A 22,085-nucleotide genomic window follows, 5' to 3' on the forward strand; every position below is an offset into this window, starting at 1 on the left:
TCCTTCTCAGAAAGAGCTGAGTCCCCTTGGCCCCACATAATAGATCATATGCGCCAGGTCCAGGATTCCCCCCCGGTAACCGGCATGAGGGCAAAGCATGCCCTTTGGAGTTGCATCCATGGCTTTTGACCCCAGCTCTGCCATCCATTTCTTTTGGAAAAATTAATAAACTTTGAGAAGCCTCAGTTTTCTGGCCTGCAAAACGGAAATACCAATTCCTTCCTGATGCACTTTCTGTGAGGACAAAGAGAGCATCTCCGCGTGTGTAAAGTGCTAGCGTATTCTTTACTCGTCATCCCCTGCTGCCGATGGGAAATCTCGGGTCCCTGAAGATTGAAGGGAGCTGGTGGGGCAGAGGAGGGCGCTGGCATTCTGGGTTCTCCGCCTTTGTTCTTGGGGCTACATGTGCATTCTGCGGAGGGTGGCAGAAAGAAGGCAAGTTCTGGCTGTACAAAAAAGGCCCGGTTTCTATGGGGACAAGTGAACTATTGAATTCCAGGGAAGAGGTGTCCCTTGGGCGTCCCTAAACCTAAAGCAGACAGACCCATATCCCAGTTTCAGAAACTCTTTTCTGAAGTCCCTCTGCCCATAGCGTCTTCAGTTCTCCAACTGGCACCTCTCTGCCTCCTCCCAACCCTCAAAGATCACCTGATGAATAAGGGTAGTGTCAACTGAAGAGATTTGACAATTCAGATGAGAGGAGCAGAGAATCCAAGGAAAGAATTTGCCTTAAGTCTAAATTGGTCCAATCCCAGTTGCTAAGCTCGGGACTGCATCGAGCCACCTGTGGAAATGGGCCTTGGAAACAAGGCTGGCCTTGGTGGGTGCTGCAGGCAGCACCATATGCTTTCAGTTCTCCACTCTCAGACCTGTTTTTGCTTGTCAAGGCTGCTATGTGATATGCCACCAGGGCCCTGACCTGACCTGCTTTCCTTGCAAGGTCTTGCCCTCTGCTCAGAACATTGAGTTTTCTCTGGAAAACTACGTGGAGTTTCCTCTGTCACTAGGCTCGCAGATTCACCAGGGGTCGACCTCTCCAGGAAACTTTCCCACAAGTAGGATGTCTGACCCACTCCTCGTCCTGTAGCTGGTCCTTTGTATCCTGTCTTTATGCCTGATTCAGAGCTGACCCTCGGCAAATATGGGAGATGCTCAGATGCATGACTGTGGTTTCCTGTCTGTGATCTGAACTCCAGTTTTCAAACTGGGAAAACATTGCTCCCTTTATTGCAGTGGATCATGTATCCTCCGTGGAAGCTCCTGTTGTAGGGTTCGAGAGAGTGGTTGAGGGAATAGATGCCTGAAGAAACCATCACACGCATGCATGGACTGACTCACGCACATGTGTGTGGGTGAACGAAAGGTTCTAACGGCGAAACCCGTGCCTCGGGGACAGAGTGGACGAAGGGGGCCCACGCTAGTGATGACTGTGCACCCCGAGTTCTCACCGCATGCAGCTGATCATGTCACCCCTTTTCTGCTTAGGGTGGAAGCTTTGACGTGGCAGACAGAATGTTCCACAGCATGAAGAAAGCATGGGAGTCGGCCTCCAGAGAGAACATGAGTGACGTCAGGGAGCTGACCCCGGAGTTCTTCTACCTGCCCGAGTTTCTGACCAACTGCAACGCCGTGGAGTTTGGTGAGTGGAGCCGGGGGAGGCTGCAGGGGCCGGGCAGCTCGTGGGTCACGACATCAGTGTCTTTGCCGAGCAACTAAACACACAGGCCCTCGCCAGACCGATACGGTGGGCAGATTGCCATGAGGCCTCCACTGGGTGGCGGCAGCTGACAAGGAGGTGGGAGCTGAGGAGGGACACAGCCCCAGGGCTGCAGGACCACCAAGCCACGGTCCTACCCACGACCTCCTGCCGAGAGTCCCCAGGCCTCAGTCTGCAGTGAGGCAGCGAGCAGGGGGCAGGAGCCCTTGCTGATAGCCAGGCCTGGCCCTGCCCTGCTGTGTACCTCAGGCGAGCCCCGGCCCTTCTCTGCCCCATTTTCCTCCAAGTCCCACAAATGGGTTAGCCTGGGCCCTGTGAACAGGACCCAGAGATCCTGCACCTCCCAGCACAGACTGCTAGGGTGTCCATGGGCAGTGGTATGGGCACCCTTGGTGGTTCCTTCTCTTTCCTGCCCTCCAGGCCCCACTCCAGGGTGAGCCATGCTTTTTTACCTATTGCTTTAGAGGAGGGACAAAAATTTCAGGAAGCCCCAGTGGGCAGGCCCCCTGGTGACTACGTATACCTTGGGAGCCTCCACTGTAAACATCAGGGTGACTTGTGGAGGGGGTGTGTGGTCAGAGCCCCCAGCAGGGCGTGGCCCTCCCCACCCAGAGGTGTGGGATGGACTCACCCCCCCTGAGGAGGGCACTTGTGAACCAGTGCCAGCAGACACCTGGTGCCCCAGAGCTCCCCTTCCTCAGGGCCCTCCTTCCTCCAAACAGCACATGTGGGCCTGCACCTTGAGCCAGACCAGGTGTGGGCCCAGGGGAGCACAAGTGAGGAGATCCAGCCCCTGACTCAAGCACCCGCCTCTTGTGCAGTGGTCTGCAGACTGAATGCCAGTGGAGCATTCAAAACATGCCCAGGCCCAGGCCTGCCGAGTCTGAGCCCGTGGAACTTGGTGACCTCGGCAGTGTTCAGATTCTCAGATGCTTCACGTGCATCAGGGATGAGAACCTGACAGATGTAAAGGGCAGTTCCCACAAGATGTGATGAGGTCCATGAAAGGAGTAAATCAGGGACGGTGGAAGCTGAGAGGAGGGGTCCCAGCCGACCTGAGGTGAGGGGGCCGCTGGTGGAAGGGCACCAGCCCTCCCTGGAGGTGGAGGCTGGCTCTCTGCCGAAAGGGAGGTGCTCAGCAGCAGAAATGACCTGCACAACAGGGACCATGTGTCCTCAGGGAAGTCAGGAAACCAAGTGGCTATTAAGCACCTACTACATTCAGGCACTTTTTAGACGCTGAGGATATAGTGAGGTGTCCTGGGGCGGATTGCCCTGAAGGTGTTTATATTCTGTGTGGGGACAGGGGTAGGAGATAGAAAGTATAGACAAAGAAAGAAGCTAAATACTCTTCAATGCTGAGAAGTCCTATAAGGAAGGAAAGTAGGAAAATGGTTTGAGGTGACTTAGAGACCCTGTGTTACTGTGGTCCCCAGGAAGGAGCTGCCTGAGGAAGTGACAGGTGAGCTGAGACTGAATGATGAGAAGGGCCAGGCCAGGTCAGGCCAGTCCTGCAGGCCAGAGAGAGAGGACATTTTCACCCCAGTTGCACCATGAGGGCTCTGGAGGGTTTCAGCAAGGCTATAGCTTGTGTTTACTGAGCAACCATCATATGTGTGGAACTATTCTAAGCATGTTATGTGTATTTTCTCTTCTAATCCTTATACCAGGCCAGGAGGTAATGGGTAGGAAAGTGACTCCCCAAGAGGTTAAGCAACTTGCTCAAGGTTGTGTGGCTAATGGGGAGGAGAGAGACTCGGGCTTGAAGCCAGGCTCCTCTTCTTGGTGTCTGCGGAAGGTCCCTCCATAAACCTCCTATCTTTAAAGTGGAGAGAAAATGCATAAATTATAGAGTTGAATGAAGAGTCAGTAAGACAATGCGTGCCAAGCACCTAGCATAGTGCCCTGGCATAGCGGTAGGTGCTCAGAATACGACAGCTTTCATTGTTACTGCTATTACCTCCTTATTTAGCACTGTATGAAAAGCACCTGGATGAAAAGGCCTAGAGTAGAGGGGAGGAAGACGCACAGACGATGATGACACGACAATCATTTTATGCACAGGCGCTGCCTGGAAGCAAGTAGGGTCTTATGGAAGCCTGAAGGGGTGGAAGGCTTAGAACCCCAGTAGGAATATTCCAGGCAGAAAGGGTGGGGTCACTCCCCACAGAGGAGGCAGGAAGCAGTGTGGTCTATGCAAGAATCGTAGTACTAGACAGCTCAGTGTTTACACCCCTTGGTTCCTAGCCCAGTTTGGGCTCCCATTTATCCAAAGCCTTGCTCTTTCTCACCCCATTCAGGCCGCATGCAGGACGGGACAGCACTGGGGGACGTGCAACTCCCTCCCTGGGCTGATGGGGACCCACGGAAATTCATCAGCCTGCATAGACAAGTGAGTTGAGTGGGGTCATGGCAGAGTCCCTGGTATCCTGAATGAGGACCTCAGGGTGCCCTCAGTGTTCATTGAGACTTTCTGCCCGAGTGGATGGCTGTGATAAGCACTTCTGAGGCTCTTATGTCTGGAGGGCCCAGAGAAGCAGCTGGGCCCCTTGCCCCGGATTGGCAGGAGAAGGCTTGGGTTCTGGGCTCTTTTAAGAGCTCCATTAGGCTTTGCCCTTGTGCCAATTTGTTGTGGGACTCATGGGGGAAGCAAATTCAGATTCTTGTTGGATGGAGGGCAAGTCAGTGCCCTTAGCCAACTTTACACACAGGGCCAAGCCCTGGGCCATGTTGCCCAGTATAGGTCAGGGGGCTGGAGGCTTCAAGGGGCTCCCACTGGCCAAAAGATTTGCCAGGACTGGGGAGGACTTGACTTACTACGCAGAAAGGCTGATGTGGGTAGAGGCCAGAGGCCATTTGGGGACACGTATCCTGGATCGAATACCTGAGTTAGCATAAACACATTACAATATGTTCAACATCATTAGTCATCAGGGAAACATACACTAAAACCACGAGATGCTATTACACATTCACAAGAATGGCTAAAATTTAAAGTACTGCTAAAACCAAGAGTTAAGCAAGGATGTGCAGCAAGCAGAATTCATCATGCATAGCTGGTGGGGAAAAAATGGTGTAGCCACTTTGGAAAAGAGCTTGGTAATTTCTTATGAAGTTGAAGATGCTTTTGCCATATTGCCCAGCAATTCCACTTGTAGGTGTTTACCCAAGAGATATGGAAACTTGTCCACAGAAAGATGTGTACATAAATATTCATCAGTTTTATTTATACTAGTCAAAAAGAAAAAACAACCCAAATGTCTATCACTGGTAAATGGCTAAACAAGTGATACATCCATACAATGGAATATTACTTAGCAACGAAAAGGAACAGATTATGGGTACATGAATCAACAGGATGAATCTCGAAAGCATTGTCCTGAGCAAAAGTAGCCCAAACCCAAAGCTACATACTGTGGGATTCTATTTTTGTGACTTGTTTGAAAAGGTAAACTATGGAAGCAGAAAGCAGATCAGGGGTTAGTCTGGAGTAGGAGATGAGCAAAAAGGAGTAGAAGAGAACTTTTTGAGTTGATGTAAATATTCTATATCTTGATTATGGTGTTGGTTACATGACTACATGCATTTTTTAGGACACATTAAACTATACATTTAGGGCAAATTTTATTGGCAGCAGGCCTGACTAGTAACAACAAAGCTGTGTCTTTTCCCCTGTCCTTTTCCCTTGGAGAGGAGAAAGTTCTTCCCTGGTTTATCCTTGCCTCTGGGAATTCGGTAACGGCAGTCATCACACCTCCTGCAGCATTACCCACGTGTGGCCTTCTCAAAACCACTTTGGCCATGTGCCTCAGAAAATTAACCTGGCCCAGGTGACCTGATTTTCCCAAGCCCAAGTGTAAGTGTGCATGTCCTCCCAGAGGATCGATAAGGGGAGCCCAGACAATTCCAAATGAACAGCTTTGGGTTCTGGGGACCAAGCTTTGGAGCTGGGCTCTACTCAGCGAAACGGGTGCCATCTCTCAGGTGAACTGGGACATCAAAACACTGGCCCACATTTCTTCTTCTTTTTTTTTTTTGCGGTACGCGGGCCTCTCACCGTTGTGGCCTCTCCCGTTGCGGAGCACAGGCTCCGGACGCGCAGGCTCTGCGGCCATGGCTCACGGGCCCAGCCACTCCGCGGCACATGGGATCTTCCTGGACTGGGGCACGAACCCGTGTCCCCCGCATCGGCAGGCGGACTCTCAACCACTGCGCCACCAGGGAAGCCCCCACATTTCTTCTTGCTAAAGGTTATTTTATGGACTGGATAGGCTAGTCAGGCCTGTTGTGCCACACTAGCCGGAGGCAGGGATTAGGTGGTCCTCAGATGGACTGCATGCCTGCTGCTTAGTGCTCATCCAACCCAGGGAGGCATTACTCATCTTTCCTGTGCTGATCTGGCGTCCTGAACCACATGCCCCGTCCTGATCTGGGCAGAGGGCCCGTGAGTCCATGAGACACCTGTGTTTTTCATGCTCTTTGGGTTTTGGTTCCAGGCTTTGGAAAGTGACTTTGTCAGTGCCAATCTGCACCACTGGATAGACCTCATTTTTGGGTACAAGCAGCAAGGGTCAGCCGCAGTGGAGGCTGTTAATATCTTCCACCCCTACTTCTATGGTGACAAAATGGACCTCAGCAGCATCAGTGACCCCCTGATCAGAAGCACCATCCTGGGGTTCGTCAGCAACTTTGGACAAGTCCCCAAACAGGTACAGCATGCCGTGGCCTTCGTCTTGCTGTCTCAAAAGAGTGTGTGCAGGATGAGCTTGGATGGGAGGTAGAGTGAGGAGTAAAGCAAGGACTAGAGAGGCAAAACTGCGGTCCTCAGTCATCTCCCTACGCCTTTGATGTCACGGCTTAACCCTCCATTACCATCTGATGTCGATGGAGGTGATGATATCGTTAATGATAATGATGAAGGCGACATCCATCTGTGACCTATGTGATAGACTCTATGATAAATACACAGGATATAATTCTTTTTATGTGTATCTACCCTGTAGGGTTGTTGTGAAGATCCAAAGAGTTAAGATACCAAGTGCTTGAAAGTGCCTGAAATATGATAAGCCTTCGACAAATGTTATTCGTGTGATTACCTCACTGAATCATCTCATAAGCTCTGGGTATGGGGATTATACAGATCAGGAAACTGAGGCTCAGAGAGGCTAAATAAATAACTTGCCTACAGTTGCACCATTAGCAGGCGACTGCGGCGAGATCTCACCCCGTCTGTCTGGCTCCAAAGCCTATGCCATATTGGCCCCATTGTGAGAGCACCCAAGTTCTGCCCCAGGGCCCCTGGTGAAATGGTAGGGGTCTTACATGGGCCTTTGGCTCCATCACCTCCATCCGCATCAGGATGGTCCCGTAGTGATGTGAGGCTGTGCCTTTACAATGACATCCTGATGCTTATTTAACTGATCTCAGCCCTCTTCAACTTCAAACTCCCATTTGGTGTAGTGATGTTTTATCCCTGAGCACAGCCATCTGGGTTCAGAAGCACAGCCCCATGGACTGTGGGGTCCCAGCCTGGGCAGTCAGGAACCACGCTGGGAGATGAGTGCGTAGACCCAGTCAACTCCAGAACCATCCTGGGCATCAGCTTTCCCCACATGTAACCATGAGGCTTGGACGGGCTCATCTAATAACATCTCTTCTGTCTGGCCTTATTGTGACATGCTCAGGTTTGCTCAGCTCCTAGGTAAGGGAAACATGGAAGGGCCTGAGGGTGACTTGGAGAACAGACCGCACATTCCAAATGCGGGTTTGGCCAAGGAAGGCTTTGTAGAAAGGAGAGAATTTCAGGAATGAAGTTTGGGTAGCCAAATGGTTTCATTTTTTTTAATTTTAAAAATATTATAATACAGATAAAACAAGCAATTCAAAGTAGTAGTCCACAAGCAAAAATATTTTCACATCAGTGGGATCAATGGAATGCACACAATTTAAATTCTGGTTTTGCTTAATGAGATATTATATGAGCTTGTAAAAAATATTTCTAAAAAATCTTCAGAATTAGAATTAGAATTCCACAAGTGGTCCCAGCCTGAAGACAAGATTAAATTGCTTCAGGACCACGCACTGTTCTATCAAGGGGCTGTGCCTGCAGAAACTATTACAGGGACCCAGCCTGTGGTGCTTTCGTGATCCTGCTGTGAAAGGAGAACATTCTTTAATGCTCATTTAAAAATCATCGTTCTGATTTCTGTTTGTATTGATCACCCACCCAGCTTTTCTAGACAGTCTAGCATCTGATCGAGGGTTACAGCTGAACCAAGGCTGCTCCGAGACCCCCGGGCTGCCTGCTGAGCCCCACCTCTGCCTGTGCACCCAGCCGAGGCCAGCTCCCCCCATATCATGGCGCCCCATGGATGTTTCCATCTGGGAGCAGAGGAATGTGCTGGATGGCTGGAGAAAGCAGCCTGGCACAAGCCCAGTCTGGGAGGGCGGGGTGGAGAGCTGGAGCTGGCCTCAGCTGCACTCTCTGGCCCAGCAGCACTTCATGCTTTGTCGAGTTTGGCATTAGGGACAATTTGACAGCAGAGATCTAAGAAAAATGAAAATAGGAAAGGCTGCTAATGGGGTTTGCCTGTGCTCTTTGGAATAGTTGAAAGGATGCTATTAAAGAATTCTGTATTGATGCCCAGATGGATGGGCCTGCAGAGAGTTTGTAAGGAAAAGGGGAAAATATGAGAAATAGCTCAAGCAAATGAAGAGAGACGTGATCTACGGAGGAAAGGGGACCGTTCTGACCCTATGACATGAGAGGCAGCTCTCCCGGGGATCAGGGGCTCCAGCTTGGAGAAGAAGACAGATTTGGCAACCAGGAGGGCTCTCTGCCAGCCCTGCGCCGTGACCTTGAGAAAGTAGAGCCCCAGGCCCCTCACCGGCAACATCCGAAGGTTGAACCAGATGGTTCTGTTTCAGTTCACCTCAGCCCAGGCAGCTCCTAGGGCAGAGGAGCAGCTGCGACTTGCCCGAGGACGACTCCCCTTCTGTCCATCTGTCCTAATGACCCGTGCGGTGCATGTCTGTCTCCTTGCCTCTGCAGCTCTTTACTAAACCCCACCCGGCCAGGACCACTGCAGGGAAGGCTTCCCCTGGAAAGGATGCCTCCACACCTGTGAGCGTGCCCAGTCACCCACAGCCCTTTCTCTACAGCCTGCCGTCGCTGAGGCCCTCCCAGGTCACAGTCAAAGGTGAATACCTGGCCCTGCTTCGTTTGGTGCCCTGGCCCACAGCTGTCCCTTCAGTGACCGGTGTTCCTCTGGAGGTGCAGGGGCACAGGCTCAGGCAGGGGCTTGGGGGCTGATTCTGCATGGCTGTGTCTCCAGGCGTAACGGGAATCTGGGGAGACCCCTGCTCTGGAAGTGTCTGGGACTGCCTCTGTTATATCCTGACTTCTGAAGACCCACCCATCTGTCTGTCTGTCTGTCTCTCTGAGACACGCACCCCCCTCTCTTTCACGTATACATATATGAACACACACAGGCAAACACACATGCATGCACGCGCACACACACACACACACACACACACACACACACACACACCCCTCCTCACCTCCAGAGCCAAGTGGGAGGTCCCAGGTTTCCCAAGGGAGGGTTACAGCCCCCACTCTCAGCACCCGAATTCACTGTTGCTCCTGAGCACCCAGGTGGACCTGTAGCCACTAGCCAGGAGCATGCGCCCTGGGGCAGACGGCCTGGCTATGAGTCCCAGCCCTGCTTCCTAGAGGAGCTGAGTGTGTGTGAAGTCTGATGTCTGTGCCACCCTGGGGCCTGCACTGCTTTGGGGATGTCTCACCACCTGGAATAATTTTCTGGTCCCAAGGAGTATAAGGTCAGGTTTTGGGGGGTTTTTCTTTTGAAATCCAAGAACAGTGTCCTTGGCATCTCCATACAAATACTGTGCACTAACCGATTGCACGACTGGACCTCCACCTCCAGACCTGCTAGAGTTGGTGTGTGGAAGGGGCAGGAAGGGCAGAGCCCCCAGGCTCCTCTGGCCGTGTGCTGTCTGCCCCAACAGCCTGGGCTCCTCCTCCTTTGGCATCAGCCCGAAAGAGACACTCAAGACCTGCATGGCCACATGCATCATGTATGTGCTAAGTCTGGGGAGGGACCCGGGGCCAGTGTGTAACGTGGCCCCCGGAGGGAGGCCCAGGAGGGAGGTACCTTGATGAGGAGCGGCTCGTGCCTGGGCAGGCACTTTGCCAAGTCGGGGTTGGCTGCGCACAGCTCCTCTCTGGGCCCAGCTAAAGCAGGTGTTGCCCTTTGACAAGTCGGCTCCGCCATACTGACTGGGGGGCAGATATGTACCTTTTCTCTCTAGGCTCGGAATCCCCCAAAGGAGCCATCGGCCACATTGTTCCTACGGAGAAGACCATCCTGGCCGTGGAGACAAACAAGATGCTGCTGCCTCCTCACTGGAGCAGGACCTTTAGCTGGGGCTTTGACGACTTCAGCTGCTGCCTGGGCAGCTACGGCTCTGACAAGGTGAGTGGTGCCGGGGCTCAGGGCAGCCCCAGGGCCGCATCCTCCTTCCGGTTGGGGCAGAGGTGGTCAGGAGACGGGCGAGCCCCAAGCAGCCACGGTCACCCACACCCCTTCCTCCACGTGGCTGTGCCCCCAGCCTGGGACTGTCACCCAGTGTGGGCAGAAAGTCCTGGGGGCTCCTCCGGCCCGGGTCACAGCTTAAACTCAGAAGGGACATACTGAGTATTCGGCTGCCGCCAGAAGCAAGCCACCCAGTTGCTCGTCCTCTACTCCTGCTTTAGGCCATCCAGTTATGTCTACCTTCTTGATGTGGCCCTGGCTACCTCTGGCCTCCTTTGCTACCCTCGCTCCTCTCCCACCCTATCACGTGGCATGAATTCCCTACCCACCAAGCTTCCTCGCCCCACCTCCTTCACGAGGCAGCCTGTGAAACTGGTCCGAGATGTCACCCCTTCCTGAAAGCTGGCTCCGACTTTCCCAGGCTCACGGAGCGTTTTTGCTGTGTCCCCATAGCCTCCTGCTCCCTTGTCTCTCCCCACCTGCTCCTTGTGTGGTGTGAGCTCTTTGGGGACAGACCTGGATGGCCTGGATTTCATCACCAGGGCTTGTCAACATCCCTCGGCTCCCACAGCACGCAGGCAGGCAGGCTAGCGGCACCATCCAGCCCTGCCTGCATCCCTCCGTTGCCCTGTCCCAGCTCCCTGCCTTGTGCTGGCTCTGGCAGCAGTGCTCATCCCACTCGTCTAATCTCCCGCAGATCCTGATGACGTTCGAGAACTTGGCTGCCTGGGGCCGCTGTCTGTGTGCCGTGTGCCCATCCCCCACGACCATCGTCACCTCTGGGACCAGCGCCGTGGTGTGTGTGTGGGAACTCAGCATGGCCAAAGGTCGCGCCACAGACCTGCACCTCAAGCAGGTACAGTGCCTCTGCAGGTGGGGTGCCTTGGGCAGGTGTGGTGGCTCAGGGCAGGTGTAGTACCTTGGGCAGGTAGGGTGCCTCAGGCAGGTATGATGCCCTAGCGTGCTCCAGCTCCCGAGCACTGAGAGCCCTGTCTCCCTTGGGAGCAGAGAGCACAGTGAGACACTGAGAGCAGCACATGGCTCTGTGTCATTCAGGGGCACGGTTTCATGCCCTTGGATGGATTTAACAAGCTCACAGGGCCAGTGCCTCCATGGAGACCCACACCTCGGTGAGAGATGCTGCTTACACATGAGGGCCAGTAAAACTGGGGTTGTTTTTTTTTTTTTGCACTAAGCATCATGTTTGAGTATTTGTCATGGGCACCTTTATGTGAATGGCCTCATTTTACCTCCTCAACAACCCTGTGTCCTCATAGCCTGTGGGATAATATAGGAATCATTATCCCTACTTCACTGGTGACAAACCAGGTGCAAGGAAGTTAAGTGACATGTCCAAGGTCATAGAGCCAGAAAATGAAAGACTGTCTCAGAACAGGGGTGGTTGTGGCAGAAGCAGAGGGAAGAGACCAGGAGGCAGACAACTCGTCTGGTGTTACCTCACAAACCACGGCTGCTCGGAATAATAAACGGAGAGTGGAACTGACTGCTTACTTAAGACTCTGCACATTAACCGTAATCTTGGAAAGCAGGTATTGTTAGTCCCACTTTTAGATAAGGAAACTGAGGCTCAGAAAGGTCAGGTTGCCTTTTAATCTAGGTTTGTCTAACTCTAAGTCTAGTGCTTTCCCCTGTGTATGCTTGAACTTTCTGGAGAATATCGCTAGGGGACATTTCCACCTCCAAAATGCAATTCACGTTCACATCTGCGTTTTAGTGAACCGTATAGCCCCAAAGTAACAAAATCACGTTAACCATACAAGGCTCACCACTGACCGGATTTCCTAAACTGAACATGTTTCACTGGAACTGATTCTGGGTTTCTCTGGATGCTTTTCTAGTCAGTCAAGTCTCCCCAGAGCCTGCCCTTGTCCCCCGGCACCACCCCCAGCACTCACGTGGTGCACAGCGACAGGCACTCAGTAAATGTGAGGTGAAGGAATGAATGTGTCAGTGCTGAGGGAGCTGGTTAATCCGGCAGAGGCGGTGGCATCTGCTGAGAGGCAGCTGTGTAGGTCAAGTGCAGGCTGCCTTCACCCAGACTCTCACGGGAAGTCCTCTCAAGCCAGGCTTGGAGCCCCCTGTCTTCTCACATCTTCACCTTCCTGACCTATGTGAAGAGACTGTGTACTACCATTACGGGTGTGGAGCATCCCCCTCTCCCAGGCATCACTCCGGGGACAGCAGGAGATCCAGCCCAACCCCAAAGCCACCTTGGGGAGCTGGGGAAGTGACCCGCCCCCGCCATCGCCGCTCCAAGGTCCTGTTTAGTGGTGAAGATGCAGTGTAAAAACCCCGGTACTGACAGCATAAAATGTAATTTATCATCCTCTCCTAGTTATAAATCAAGAGAAAAAGGGTATCCCACAAGCTCTTGTTTCCTAAGCAAAAGAAAACACTTTATCATTTACCTACAGAGGCTGACCTGGCCTTGGGGATCCCCCAGATGGGAAGCTGCTCAGAGAGGGAGGTCTGTCCCTGACTTGTAGACTTGTAGGCAGAGAAGTCATCATTAAATAGCTTCATTAACAGTTTTTTTAAGTGTTTCATTTCTAAAAATATTACATTAAAGACAAATTTCAAAGTTAAACAGTTTTCTATAATCCCTACAACAGTTCTCATTGTTGCATACTGCCACCCCCAGATATACACATTTATACCACTCTGACCATTGTGTAGATATGTTGATTCTATTTTCACCCAGTGTATCAAATTGTTTCCGCTTTTCTACAGTCTCTAATTTACATTTCAATTGTTCCATATTATTCCATCTCCATAAAATTATATTTCAGTTGTTTTATGTCAAGGCACCACAGTTTAATAAACTATTTCTTCTAAAACTAGACAGTTACATAGCTTCCAATTTTAACTGTTTTAAATAGTGCTTCCGAAAACATCTTATATAGATTGCTGTTTGCTTCTGATTAATTGTTTCCTTATAGTAGATTTCAAGAAGCAGAATTACAGCGTGGTGACATAATGCTTTCTATAATGGTTCTGTAGCTTTACAGTGCCACCACAATTAATTAGGAATACCCACCTCACCACAACATATCCAGCATGGGGAATTATTTTCAGAGGGTTTTATTTTACTTTATTTTATTTATTTTTTGCTACTTGAGTTAGGTATAAGGTGATATAGTGGAGTTATTTTAATTGGCCATGGAGAAAGGTATTGTTCTGAGAAAACAGAAGAGACAATGGAGAACATTTAAAATTGCTGTCCTCCTTCATTTTTTCCCAGGCCTTTCCAGATGGGGAGTGGTGCTGGCTGCCTCCAGGTGCTCTAGTTTTCTGGCTGGTGGGAGGCAAAAGCCTTACGTAGGTGGACGGTGCCTGTGCGTGCAGTGGTCCCTCACTCTCCAGCGCCTCCCCTGCAGAAAGCCGGCAGCCCCTGCTCCAGTAATGGACAGCTCGCACAGGCTCTGTGCTCACAGCCTCTGTCTCTGAATCTGCAGCACATACACCTGGGTCCCCTGGCCTGCACTCTCTGGAGTGGTCCTATCCCCTGCAGTCAGAACTTAGCCATCAGACATAGTTCGTTCTGGGAGGACCACCAGGAAGCTCCTGTCAAACCCTCTGCCTTCCTCTATTCATTTAGACAGGTTCCACTTCCCTAATATGAACCCAGCCTTCTTCCATGGGTCACATCCAGAACCTTGCCGGCACCATCTGGTTGGTGCCGTGTTAGGATCCATGGAGCACAAATGGGGATCTGTGGCAGAACTTTTAATTGATATGACCAGGCAAAGTGACAGCTTTGAAAAATGATGCTCGGCCTCATTGACCCAAATGAGTGAGTGGTGGACGGTCCTGGGGGTGGAGATTCACCACTAAGTGAGGCAGGGTAGTCACGTTTTAGAACACCACCTCCACACTTCTCAGGCTGATTCCAGAGGACAGCAGGCACGTGTGCGCACGACAGCTCTCAGACCAGGCTTAGCTCGCAGCCTCTGGGACAGCTGTGATGGAAACTGTGCCGCTGCCGGCAGCAGTGGGCCTGGGGGTACCAGTGTGCCTGGCAGGCCTCCCCAGTGCCTCAGGAACGTGTCCCCAGGGAGCAAGGCCTCTGGCCATGTCTGGACACGTAACCATCCATAAGCCAAGCCAGACCCTGCACAGGCCAACCTAAGGGCCAGGACTGAGGCCCTGAGTCACCGGCTGCCAGGCAGCGAGACTGGATATGAACCCAGATCCTTTGGACTTGAAGAGTCACACCTTTTAAAACTATGACCTGACCTCCCTGCCTTCGTCCCAGTTTACTTTCCAGGGGCACCTGTGTTTCTGAGGTTCCCTTAGTGTGATGCTCAAACTTGAGCATGCCTGAAAAATCCCTGGACAGCTTGTGAAAACCCAGGTTTCGGGGCCCCACTCCCAGAGTTTCTGATTCAGTAGATCTGGGTGGGGCCAAGAATTCACATTTCTGACGAGTTCCCAGATGATGCTTGTGCTGCTGGCTGGGACCCCACACATTACAAGTCAGTGCCCTTGCATATTAATAGCGGTGTGTGTTGCTTCTGGATGCAAGACAGTGTAGGAGAGCACAGAGCATGAGGATGCTACTGGTGTCTCTGTTTGGGTTATGATAAAAGGACTGCTGACTCTCCCCAGCTGAGTCTCAACCCTGGAAAGCGATGGTACTGAGAAGCCAGCCATTGACCCATGAATACACACACACACACATATACACACCCCACAGACTTTGGAATCACTGAATAACTCTGAGTCTCTGTTTCCTCATCTGGGGTCCAACAGTAAAAGGAAGAGTGGAATATCTCCCCAAGTAGCTGGGTCAAGGGTCCCTCACATAACCTGTGGTTCCGTCCCCTGTCCCCAGGCCTTGTATGGACACACACAGGCTGTCACATGCCTGGCAGCGTCGGTAACCTTCAGCCTCCTGGTGAGTGGCTCCCAAGACTGCTCATGTATCCTGTGGGACCTGGACCACCTCAGCCGTGTAGCCTGCCTGCCCACCCACAGGGAGAGCATATCTGCCGTTGCCATCAGCGATGTGTCGGTGAGGCCCCTCTTTCTCAAATGTCTGTGTCCTCAACATGTCCATGATTCTGCATGGTGGCATGGTGGCCAGTGCCCCGAGAGGAAACCTAGGGTCAAAGACCACCCCAGAGTGTTGAGAGACCCCAGATGTGTGGAGCATTCTCTACGCAGGCAGAGTAGAGCCATCAACAAGTCTCAATTTGGGTCTTGATTTTATTTTTTTGCTTCTTTATTTTTTTCCCTCAGGGGCTGGGGTAGTGGGAGGTGTCTGCTCTAACACAGGCATCAGGGAGTTGGGGCAGGAAGTTGGCTTTGGTGAGAGATCTTCTGGGTTGACTGACTAATTCAGCTAGCTGACTGCAAATCTGTGTTGACTCAGCAGGTGCCTCTGGTCTCCAAGGCAGGAAGTGCCTCTGCTTGTCCCTCCATGCTGGCTACCAAAGCTAAGCCTGTCAGGAACATGTGTGTGTGTGTGTGTGTGTGTGTGTGTGTGTGTGATAGACTAATACATATATATATATATATATATCAGTGATATATATCAGTGTATACATATATCAGTGATATATATATATATCAGTGTATACGTATGTCAGTGATATATACATATATCAGTGTATACGTATGTCAGTGATATATACATATATCAGTGTATACGTATGTCAGTGATATATGCATATATCAGTGTATATGTATGTCAGTGATATATGCATACATCAGTGTATACATATGTCAGTGATATATGCATATATCAGTGTATACATATGTCAGTGATATATGCGTATATCAGTGTATACATATGTCAGTGATATGTGCGTATATCAGTGTATACATATGTCAGTGATATATGCGTATATCAGTGTATACATGTCAGTGATATATGCATATATCAGTGTATACATATGTCAGTGATACATGCATATATCAGTGTATACGTATGTCAGTGATATATACATATATCAGTGTATACGTATGTCAGTGATATATGCATATATCAGTGTATATGTATGTCAGTGATATATGCATACATCAGTGTATACATATGTCAGTGATATATGCATATATCAGTGTATACATATGTCAGTGATATATGCGTATATCAGTGTATACATATGTCAGTGATATATGCGTATATCAGTGTATACATATGTCAGTGATATATGCGTATATCAGTGTATACATGTCAGTGATATATGCACATATCAGTGTATACATATGTCAGTGATACATGCATATATCAGTGTATACGTATGTCAGTGATATATATCTGTCTATCTCAGCGTGCAGCTTTGTCTATACTGGAATCCCCATCATAGGGTATGGGGTTTTCTGAGGATCCAGAGACTCTGCATCTGCTAATAGAAAAACCTAGGAGCCTGGAGCCTGGATAGACTGAGCAGGGGTACCACAGGAGGAGGAAGAGATGATGAAGGAGCCTCCTGGTGCTAACTTTGGCTGAAAGTGGTGATCCAGATAGGCTTGGATCCAGCATGAATGTTTGATGGGCATATGGATGATGGCGGATGGATGATGGATGGATGGATGGATGGATGGTGGGTGAATGGATGAATGGGTGCATGTACTGGGGAAACCACCAAGCCCTGATCTGGGAGAAAATAAATTCATGAGGAATTATGTCCCCAGACCTCAGAGAAGACTGATATCAGGACGACAACTTGTTTAACTCAACTTGTCCTGGAGCTGGTTGAGTTCACTGAGTGCCTGCTGGGTCCCGCGCTGGGTGCTTGGCAGAGATGTATCAGACATGGTCCCCGGCCTCAGGCAGACTCCACCAAACAATTCAGGAAGGGACATGATGGAGCCCAGCCCAGAGGGCTGCAGAGGGGCATGGAGCTCCCTACATCCCTTCTGTGGTCAGGGCAAGGTTCAAAGGCATGGCCCCAGATGGCTCTTGGGGTCCTTGATGGGTCCTTGGTGACAGTGACCACTACTCTGTTGGGCACAAAATAGATAAGGACCTGAGAAGAAAACACTCTAGACATAAACATTTCGGAAGATGCAATGGGCAGATTTCTCCTCAGAAATTCCCCCTGGGGCGGGTTGGGGGAAGTTTGCCCCATTTTATGAGCCACACGCAGTCATTCAAACCTCTGTACCCTGCCCTCCACCAGGTGTCATCCAAAGCTGCTTCATGGGGACAGGGCTGGCCTGCCAAGTGTAGACCCCGTGTCCAGGCCAGGGGTGGTGTCCAGGATGGGTCTTCTATGCCAGTCAGTACGCTGCCAGGGAGAGGGCTGTGGGAGGAGCCCAAAGGGTGAGCCGGTCGGTCTGTGCTGGGGAAAGCAGTATCCAAACACTTGATTGCAGTATGAAGAGAACCAGAAATGTACACTTGTGTGAAAACACAGCAGACCTATGAGTCTGCTGGGAAGAAGTGGGTGTCTTAGGAGGTCTGGGAGTACCTTGGTTAGTCCTCAGAAGATGACAGGTTGAGGGTGCTATTGTGTACAAACCGAGTGGCTGGGCAGATGGGGAGGCAGTGACTCCTGCCTGAAGTGAAGCCCACTCTCACTGCTGCAGGGCACCATCGTCTCCTGTGCGGGAGCCCACTTGTCCCTGTGGAGCGTCAACGGACAACCCTTGGCCAGCATTACCACGGCCTGGGGCCCAGAAGGAGCCATAACCTGCTGCTGCGTGATGGAGGGGCCAGCATGGGACACAAGCCATGTCATCATCACAGGGAGTCAGGATGGCATGGTCCGGGTAGGTGTGTCTTGGGCAGAATGAGGGCATGGTACAAGAAATGTGTTCATCTCCATTCAACCCACTTCCTCTAAGGGTCAAATCTGCAGGCTGCATTTAAGACCATCCCAGACCACGTCCCCACATAGCAAGTGAGGGCAAAGGCAAGGCTCTTTCCAGGCAAAAAGTAAATAAATAAAATTATATAATACATAAAATTATATAAAATTTTATACATACATATACTCATACAATGAAATAAATACTGTCCCAAGGTATAAAAGCTGAATGGTCAAATGCATAAGAACATAGGCCGTTACTGAAAAGAGACATTTGGGCCATCCATTCATCCATCCATCCATCCACTAATCCATCCACCCATCCAACTATTTATCTTTCTACCTACTCATCCATCCATTCACTATTCCATTCATTCATCCATCCTTTCATTCTTCCATCCATCCTTCCACCTACCCATCCGCCCACTTACATGTCCCTCCAACTATCCATCCATCTATCCACCTAACATTCATTGAACTCTGGCTCTGTACCAAGTTCCTACAAGCCATAGGGGACACAGAGATTAATAATAAACAGGCCCTTGTCCTCAAGATGCTCACATTCTAGAAGAGAAGACAAACAGGAAATACATGAATGTGGTTCATGCTATGACTGGGATAATCAAAGAGTGCCATGGATCCTCTGAGGAGGGCCATGGACAGAGAGATCATCAAGAAACCAAGAAGACGACGGAGGAGAAACACTGAGGTGGGAGGTGTAGCACGGAGAACAAAATACAGGTAATTTTTCTGAGACTGACAGGGAGGAGGAAGGAATGAATAAGATAAGGAATAATTAAGAGCCCTACTCAAGAAACTCTCACTTGAAATCCACAGTTTTTGAGAGGAAATGTCAATTGAATGCCACTAGGTATTCAAGAAAACGCCCTTTGAATTCTCCACGCATTTGTGAAAGCTCACTGTGTGCCAGCATGGCTAAAACGCAGCCCTGTCCTCCCGGAGCCTCCATGCCCGAAGTCTCAGAATAATCATGGAGGTGATGCTTCAGGAAGCAGAATGAGTAGCATGGTGGGGGTCCAAGGGGAACATGGGTTTATTTTCAGCAGAGAGAGGTGGCATTGCAGCGGAGCCCTGAGGATGAGGAGAGGTTGGGGCATATGGAGAAGGCCATGCAGGCGGCGCACCAGCGCACGTGCACAGGAGAGTTGACTGAGGGGAACCCCCCGAGAAATCTCCTAACAGGGCCCCATCCGTTGGCTGGGAGGGCCAGGGTCGCTGCAGAGAGCGGGGTGTCCTGGGTTGGCCAAAACATGAGGAGGCAACGAAAGTCCGGGCTGGGTGGGTCGTGGTCGGCACTGTGGGTCAGTCACAGGAGCCTGGGCGGCTGAGCAGCAGCTGCCTTTCCTTCGTGGGGCCCCCAGCGCAGGAGCGTGAGTCTTCCAGGGGTCTCAGCCCTCGTCCACTCAGCGCAGTGACTCCCGGGACGGCTTGGCACGGGGCTAGACCCGGCATGGCGCTCACAGCAGCATGTAAGTGGAGGCTGCTTGTTGTCCTGTGGGGACAGAAAGTCCAGGCTCGGCAAGTGGGACGCCATCTCTGCTCAGCCTGAGGGCGCCCACTTCAGGCCTGGGACCAAGGACCAGACACAGAGGACCGGAGGCCCTGCTGCTGAGTGGTGAGGGAGGCTTCCAGGGATGGTGGCAGACAGACAGGAGGGCACTAGCTGAGTAAAATGATAGTAAGCTGGCTGCTGAGTCTCGTCCCTGTAGGTAAGGGGCTGGGGGAGATGCCCCATGACCCAGAGGTGGGGAGGGAACTCACTCAGTCTGCAGCTGTGCTTGGCCAAACCTCCACTCCTAAGCAGGAAGCAGGCTTTTCTCCCGAGAATATGGCAACATCAAAAGTGAAAGGGGGCCGTGCCCCTCTTCCCTCAGGGTCCCCCAGGTGTGGAGGAGTGGATGGGCCCCGAGCCTGCAGACAGGTTCACTGCCCCAGCCCATGGCGTGTTCTCTGTTCTGGACAGATCTGGAAGACCGAGGAGCTGAAGATGTCTGTTCCCGGGCAGGCAGCGCCAGAGGGGCCCTGGGCTCCACCTCCAAGCCCCAGAGGTAACTGCTGTGCTAGTGATGCCTACGGGGCGCCCTTGGCTTGCTCAGCCCTCCCTCCCCTCTCCTCTCCTTGGCCCGAGGGCTGCAGCTCCATCCAGGCCTGCAGAACCCAGGGAATCCATCGAGTCTCTTGGGATGTTGCCAAGTTTGCAGGTGAGGAGCACAGTTTTCTGAGAGCTGCTGGTGGAGTGCGAAGCGGTGTTTCAAAGCCTCCCTGGGTACCAGACTCATGCTGCAGGGATCAGCGAGCTCTGGGATGCTTCTCGGGCGTGTGAACACTGGTGACGGTGGTTGTGGGGCTCCGGAGCCCCAGGAGGGGGACACACCCAGCAGGGCTTGGTTTGATGCTCTCCGTCTTCCTGGGTGACTCTTAAATGCCTGACTCCCCAGCCCAGGACTTGGATCCAGCTGGCTGTTGGCCTGGACTGCCAGGCTGCAGACAGGAGCAGGGACGGCTTTGCTGTGTCCCGGGGAGAGGAAGTGGTTCCATAGGCCCCACTCTGCCCTGCTGACCCTGACTCATCCCCGCTGCTCTCCATGGCAAGTTCCTCAAAGTGGGTCTGAGGGTCATCTGCGTCAGCATCGCCCAGGAGGCTCATGGAACATTGAGATCGGGGATCTGTTCTCAACCCAACCTCAGGGAAAAGGTCGGAGGTGGTTAGAGTTCCCATGTCTTAACAAGTCCCCAGGTGAGTGATGCTGTCGCCGAAGTAAGAGAACCACTGTCCTGCAGCAGAGCCCTCTTTGGTTGTGTCAGCTGGGCCTGAAGCAAGAAAGTCTGTTCTCCCTTCTGCCATCGTGGCCTCTGGCACCAGCACCACCATGGCCACCGTCGGCAGAGCTGTGAGGGAGAGAGCTGACCGTGAGCAGTGTCCACTGTGCACGCTTCCCGTGCATTCTCTTATTTCTCACGGCAACCCCACAAGGAAGACACTACAATGACACCTGTATGAGAAATAAGGAAACTGAGGCAAGGGGCAGTCCAGCAACTTGCCCGAAGTGACCCAGAAGTGCATTACTACTATCGTTCTCATTTCTGCCGCCGGAGTAGACACGCCCACTGCCAGAATGAGCTCAGCCACCAGCACCAGCCCGTTGCCTCCAGGATGAGCGCAGGCACAAACCTCACCACCAAGGCCGGCACCTCCTCTTCTCACCTCCCTGGGGCCCCGCCATCACCTCCTCCAGTGCAGCCGAGCTTTCTCAGTTCTGTCTTCGTCAAAGGTTCCGGCCCAGAACTGAGACATCCTTCATGCCCACGATTCAAGAAGGCACGTTAGCACGATGTGAGAGCTCTCCTGTCATATGAGTCCTGGTTTGCTCTGCATTTCAGGACCCATGACCATCCACTAGAGAAGAATTTTCCAGGTTGTGGAGGGTTGCCTTCTAAAGGGAGTAGCCATTTTTAGGTAGTTCATTTCTGACGTGTGCTTCGCATGTCCTTGATTCATTTAGTCACTGATTCATGGATTCTTCATTCACATAGTGGGGGCATTTGCTCAGCCCCTACTAGGTCCTAAGATCTACATGGGAATCCCTTCCTTCAAGATAACACCATCTGAAAGCCCTTGTCCACAATCTAGGCCGACCAGAGTGGTGACCCTACAAGAATCTACAACCACTGTGGATTCAGTTCACTGGTCCTAAGATCTCTAGGGTCCTTTGGGACCACAGGAATCAGCCCATCTTAGTGTAAAAAGAGACACGTGAGGATTGCGCATTCTAAGGAACTCACAGCACTTCTTTGGAGAACAGGGACCAAACTCTCTCCCCTGCCTCCACCCACTCAGAGAGCAAGTACGAGGTTCTTACCCTCTGCCTGTTCATGAAGAGATTCTGTGGCACACCTGCTTGAGAGCACACCATTTCAGTCTTGGGCTCAGCTGCCCACTTCTGAAGTTTCCAAGCTCCCATAAGCTAAAGGTATTAGCTCAGCCCCTGGTTGATAAGTGGATGTCTGAGC

General features: G+C 51.6%; 1 protein-coding gene across 2 annotated transcripts in view; it reads left to right on the forward strand.

Moving 5' to 3' along the window:
• Nucleotides 1-22,085, forward strand: part of WDFY4 (WDFY family member 4) — a 270,159-nt gene that overhangs the window by 244,228 nt on the left and 3,846 nt on the right. For both annotated transcript variants that reach the window (XM_007446234.1, XM_007446235.1), the window contains 9 exons: nucleotides 1,486-1,639; nucleotides 4,018-4,109; nucleotides 6,214-6,426; nucleotides 8,769-8,916; nucleotides 10,031-10,215; nucleotides 10,973-11,131; nucleotides 15,131-15,310; nucleotides 17,833-18,015; nucleotides 20,038-20,122. In XM_007446234.1, the coding sequence (XP_007446296.1) occupies nucleotides 1,486-1,639; nucleotides 4,018-4,109; nucleotides 6,214-6,426; nucleotides 8,769-8,916; nucleotides 10,031-10,215; nucleotides 10,973-11,131; nucleotides 15,131-15,310; nucleotides 17,833-18,015; nucleotides 20,038-20,122 (1,399 nt within the window). The remainder of the gene's footprint in view (nucleotides 1-1,485; nucleotides 1,640-4,017; nucleotides 4,110-6,213; nucleotides 6,427-8,768; nucleotides 8,917-10,030; nucleotides 10,216-10,972; nucleotides 11,132-15,130; nucleotides 15,311-17,832; nucleotides 18,016-20,037; nucleotides 20,123-22,085) is intronic.

Source organism: Lipotes vexillifer, unplaced genomic scaffold (genome assembly GCF_000442215.2).
Source record: "Lipotes vexillifer unplaced genomic scaffold, Lipotes_vexillifer_v1.1 scaffold1143, whole genome shotgun sequence".
NCBI classification, from domain to species: Eukaryota; Metazoa; Chordata; class Mammalia; order Artiodactyla; family Lipotidae; genus Lipotes; species Lipotes vexillifer.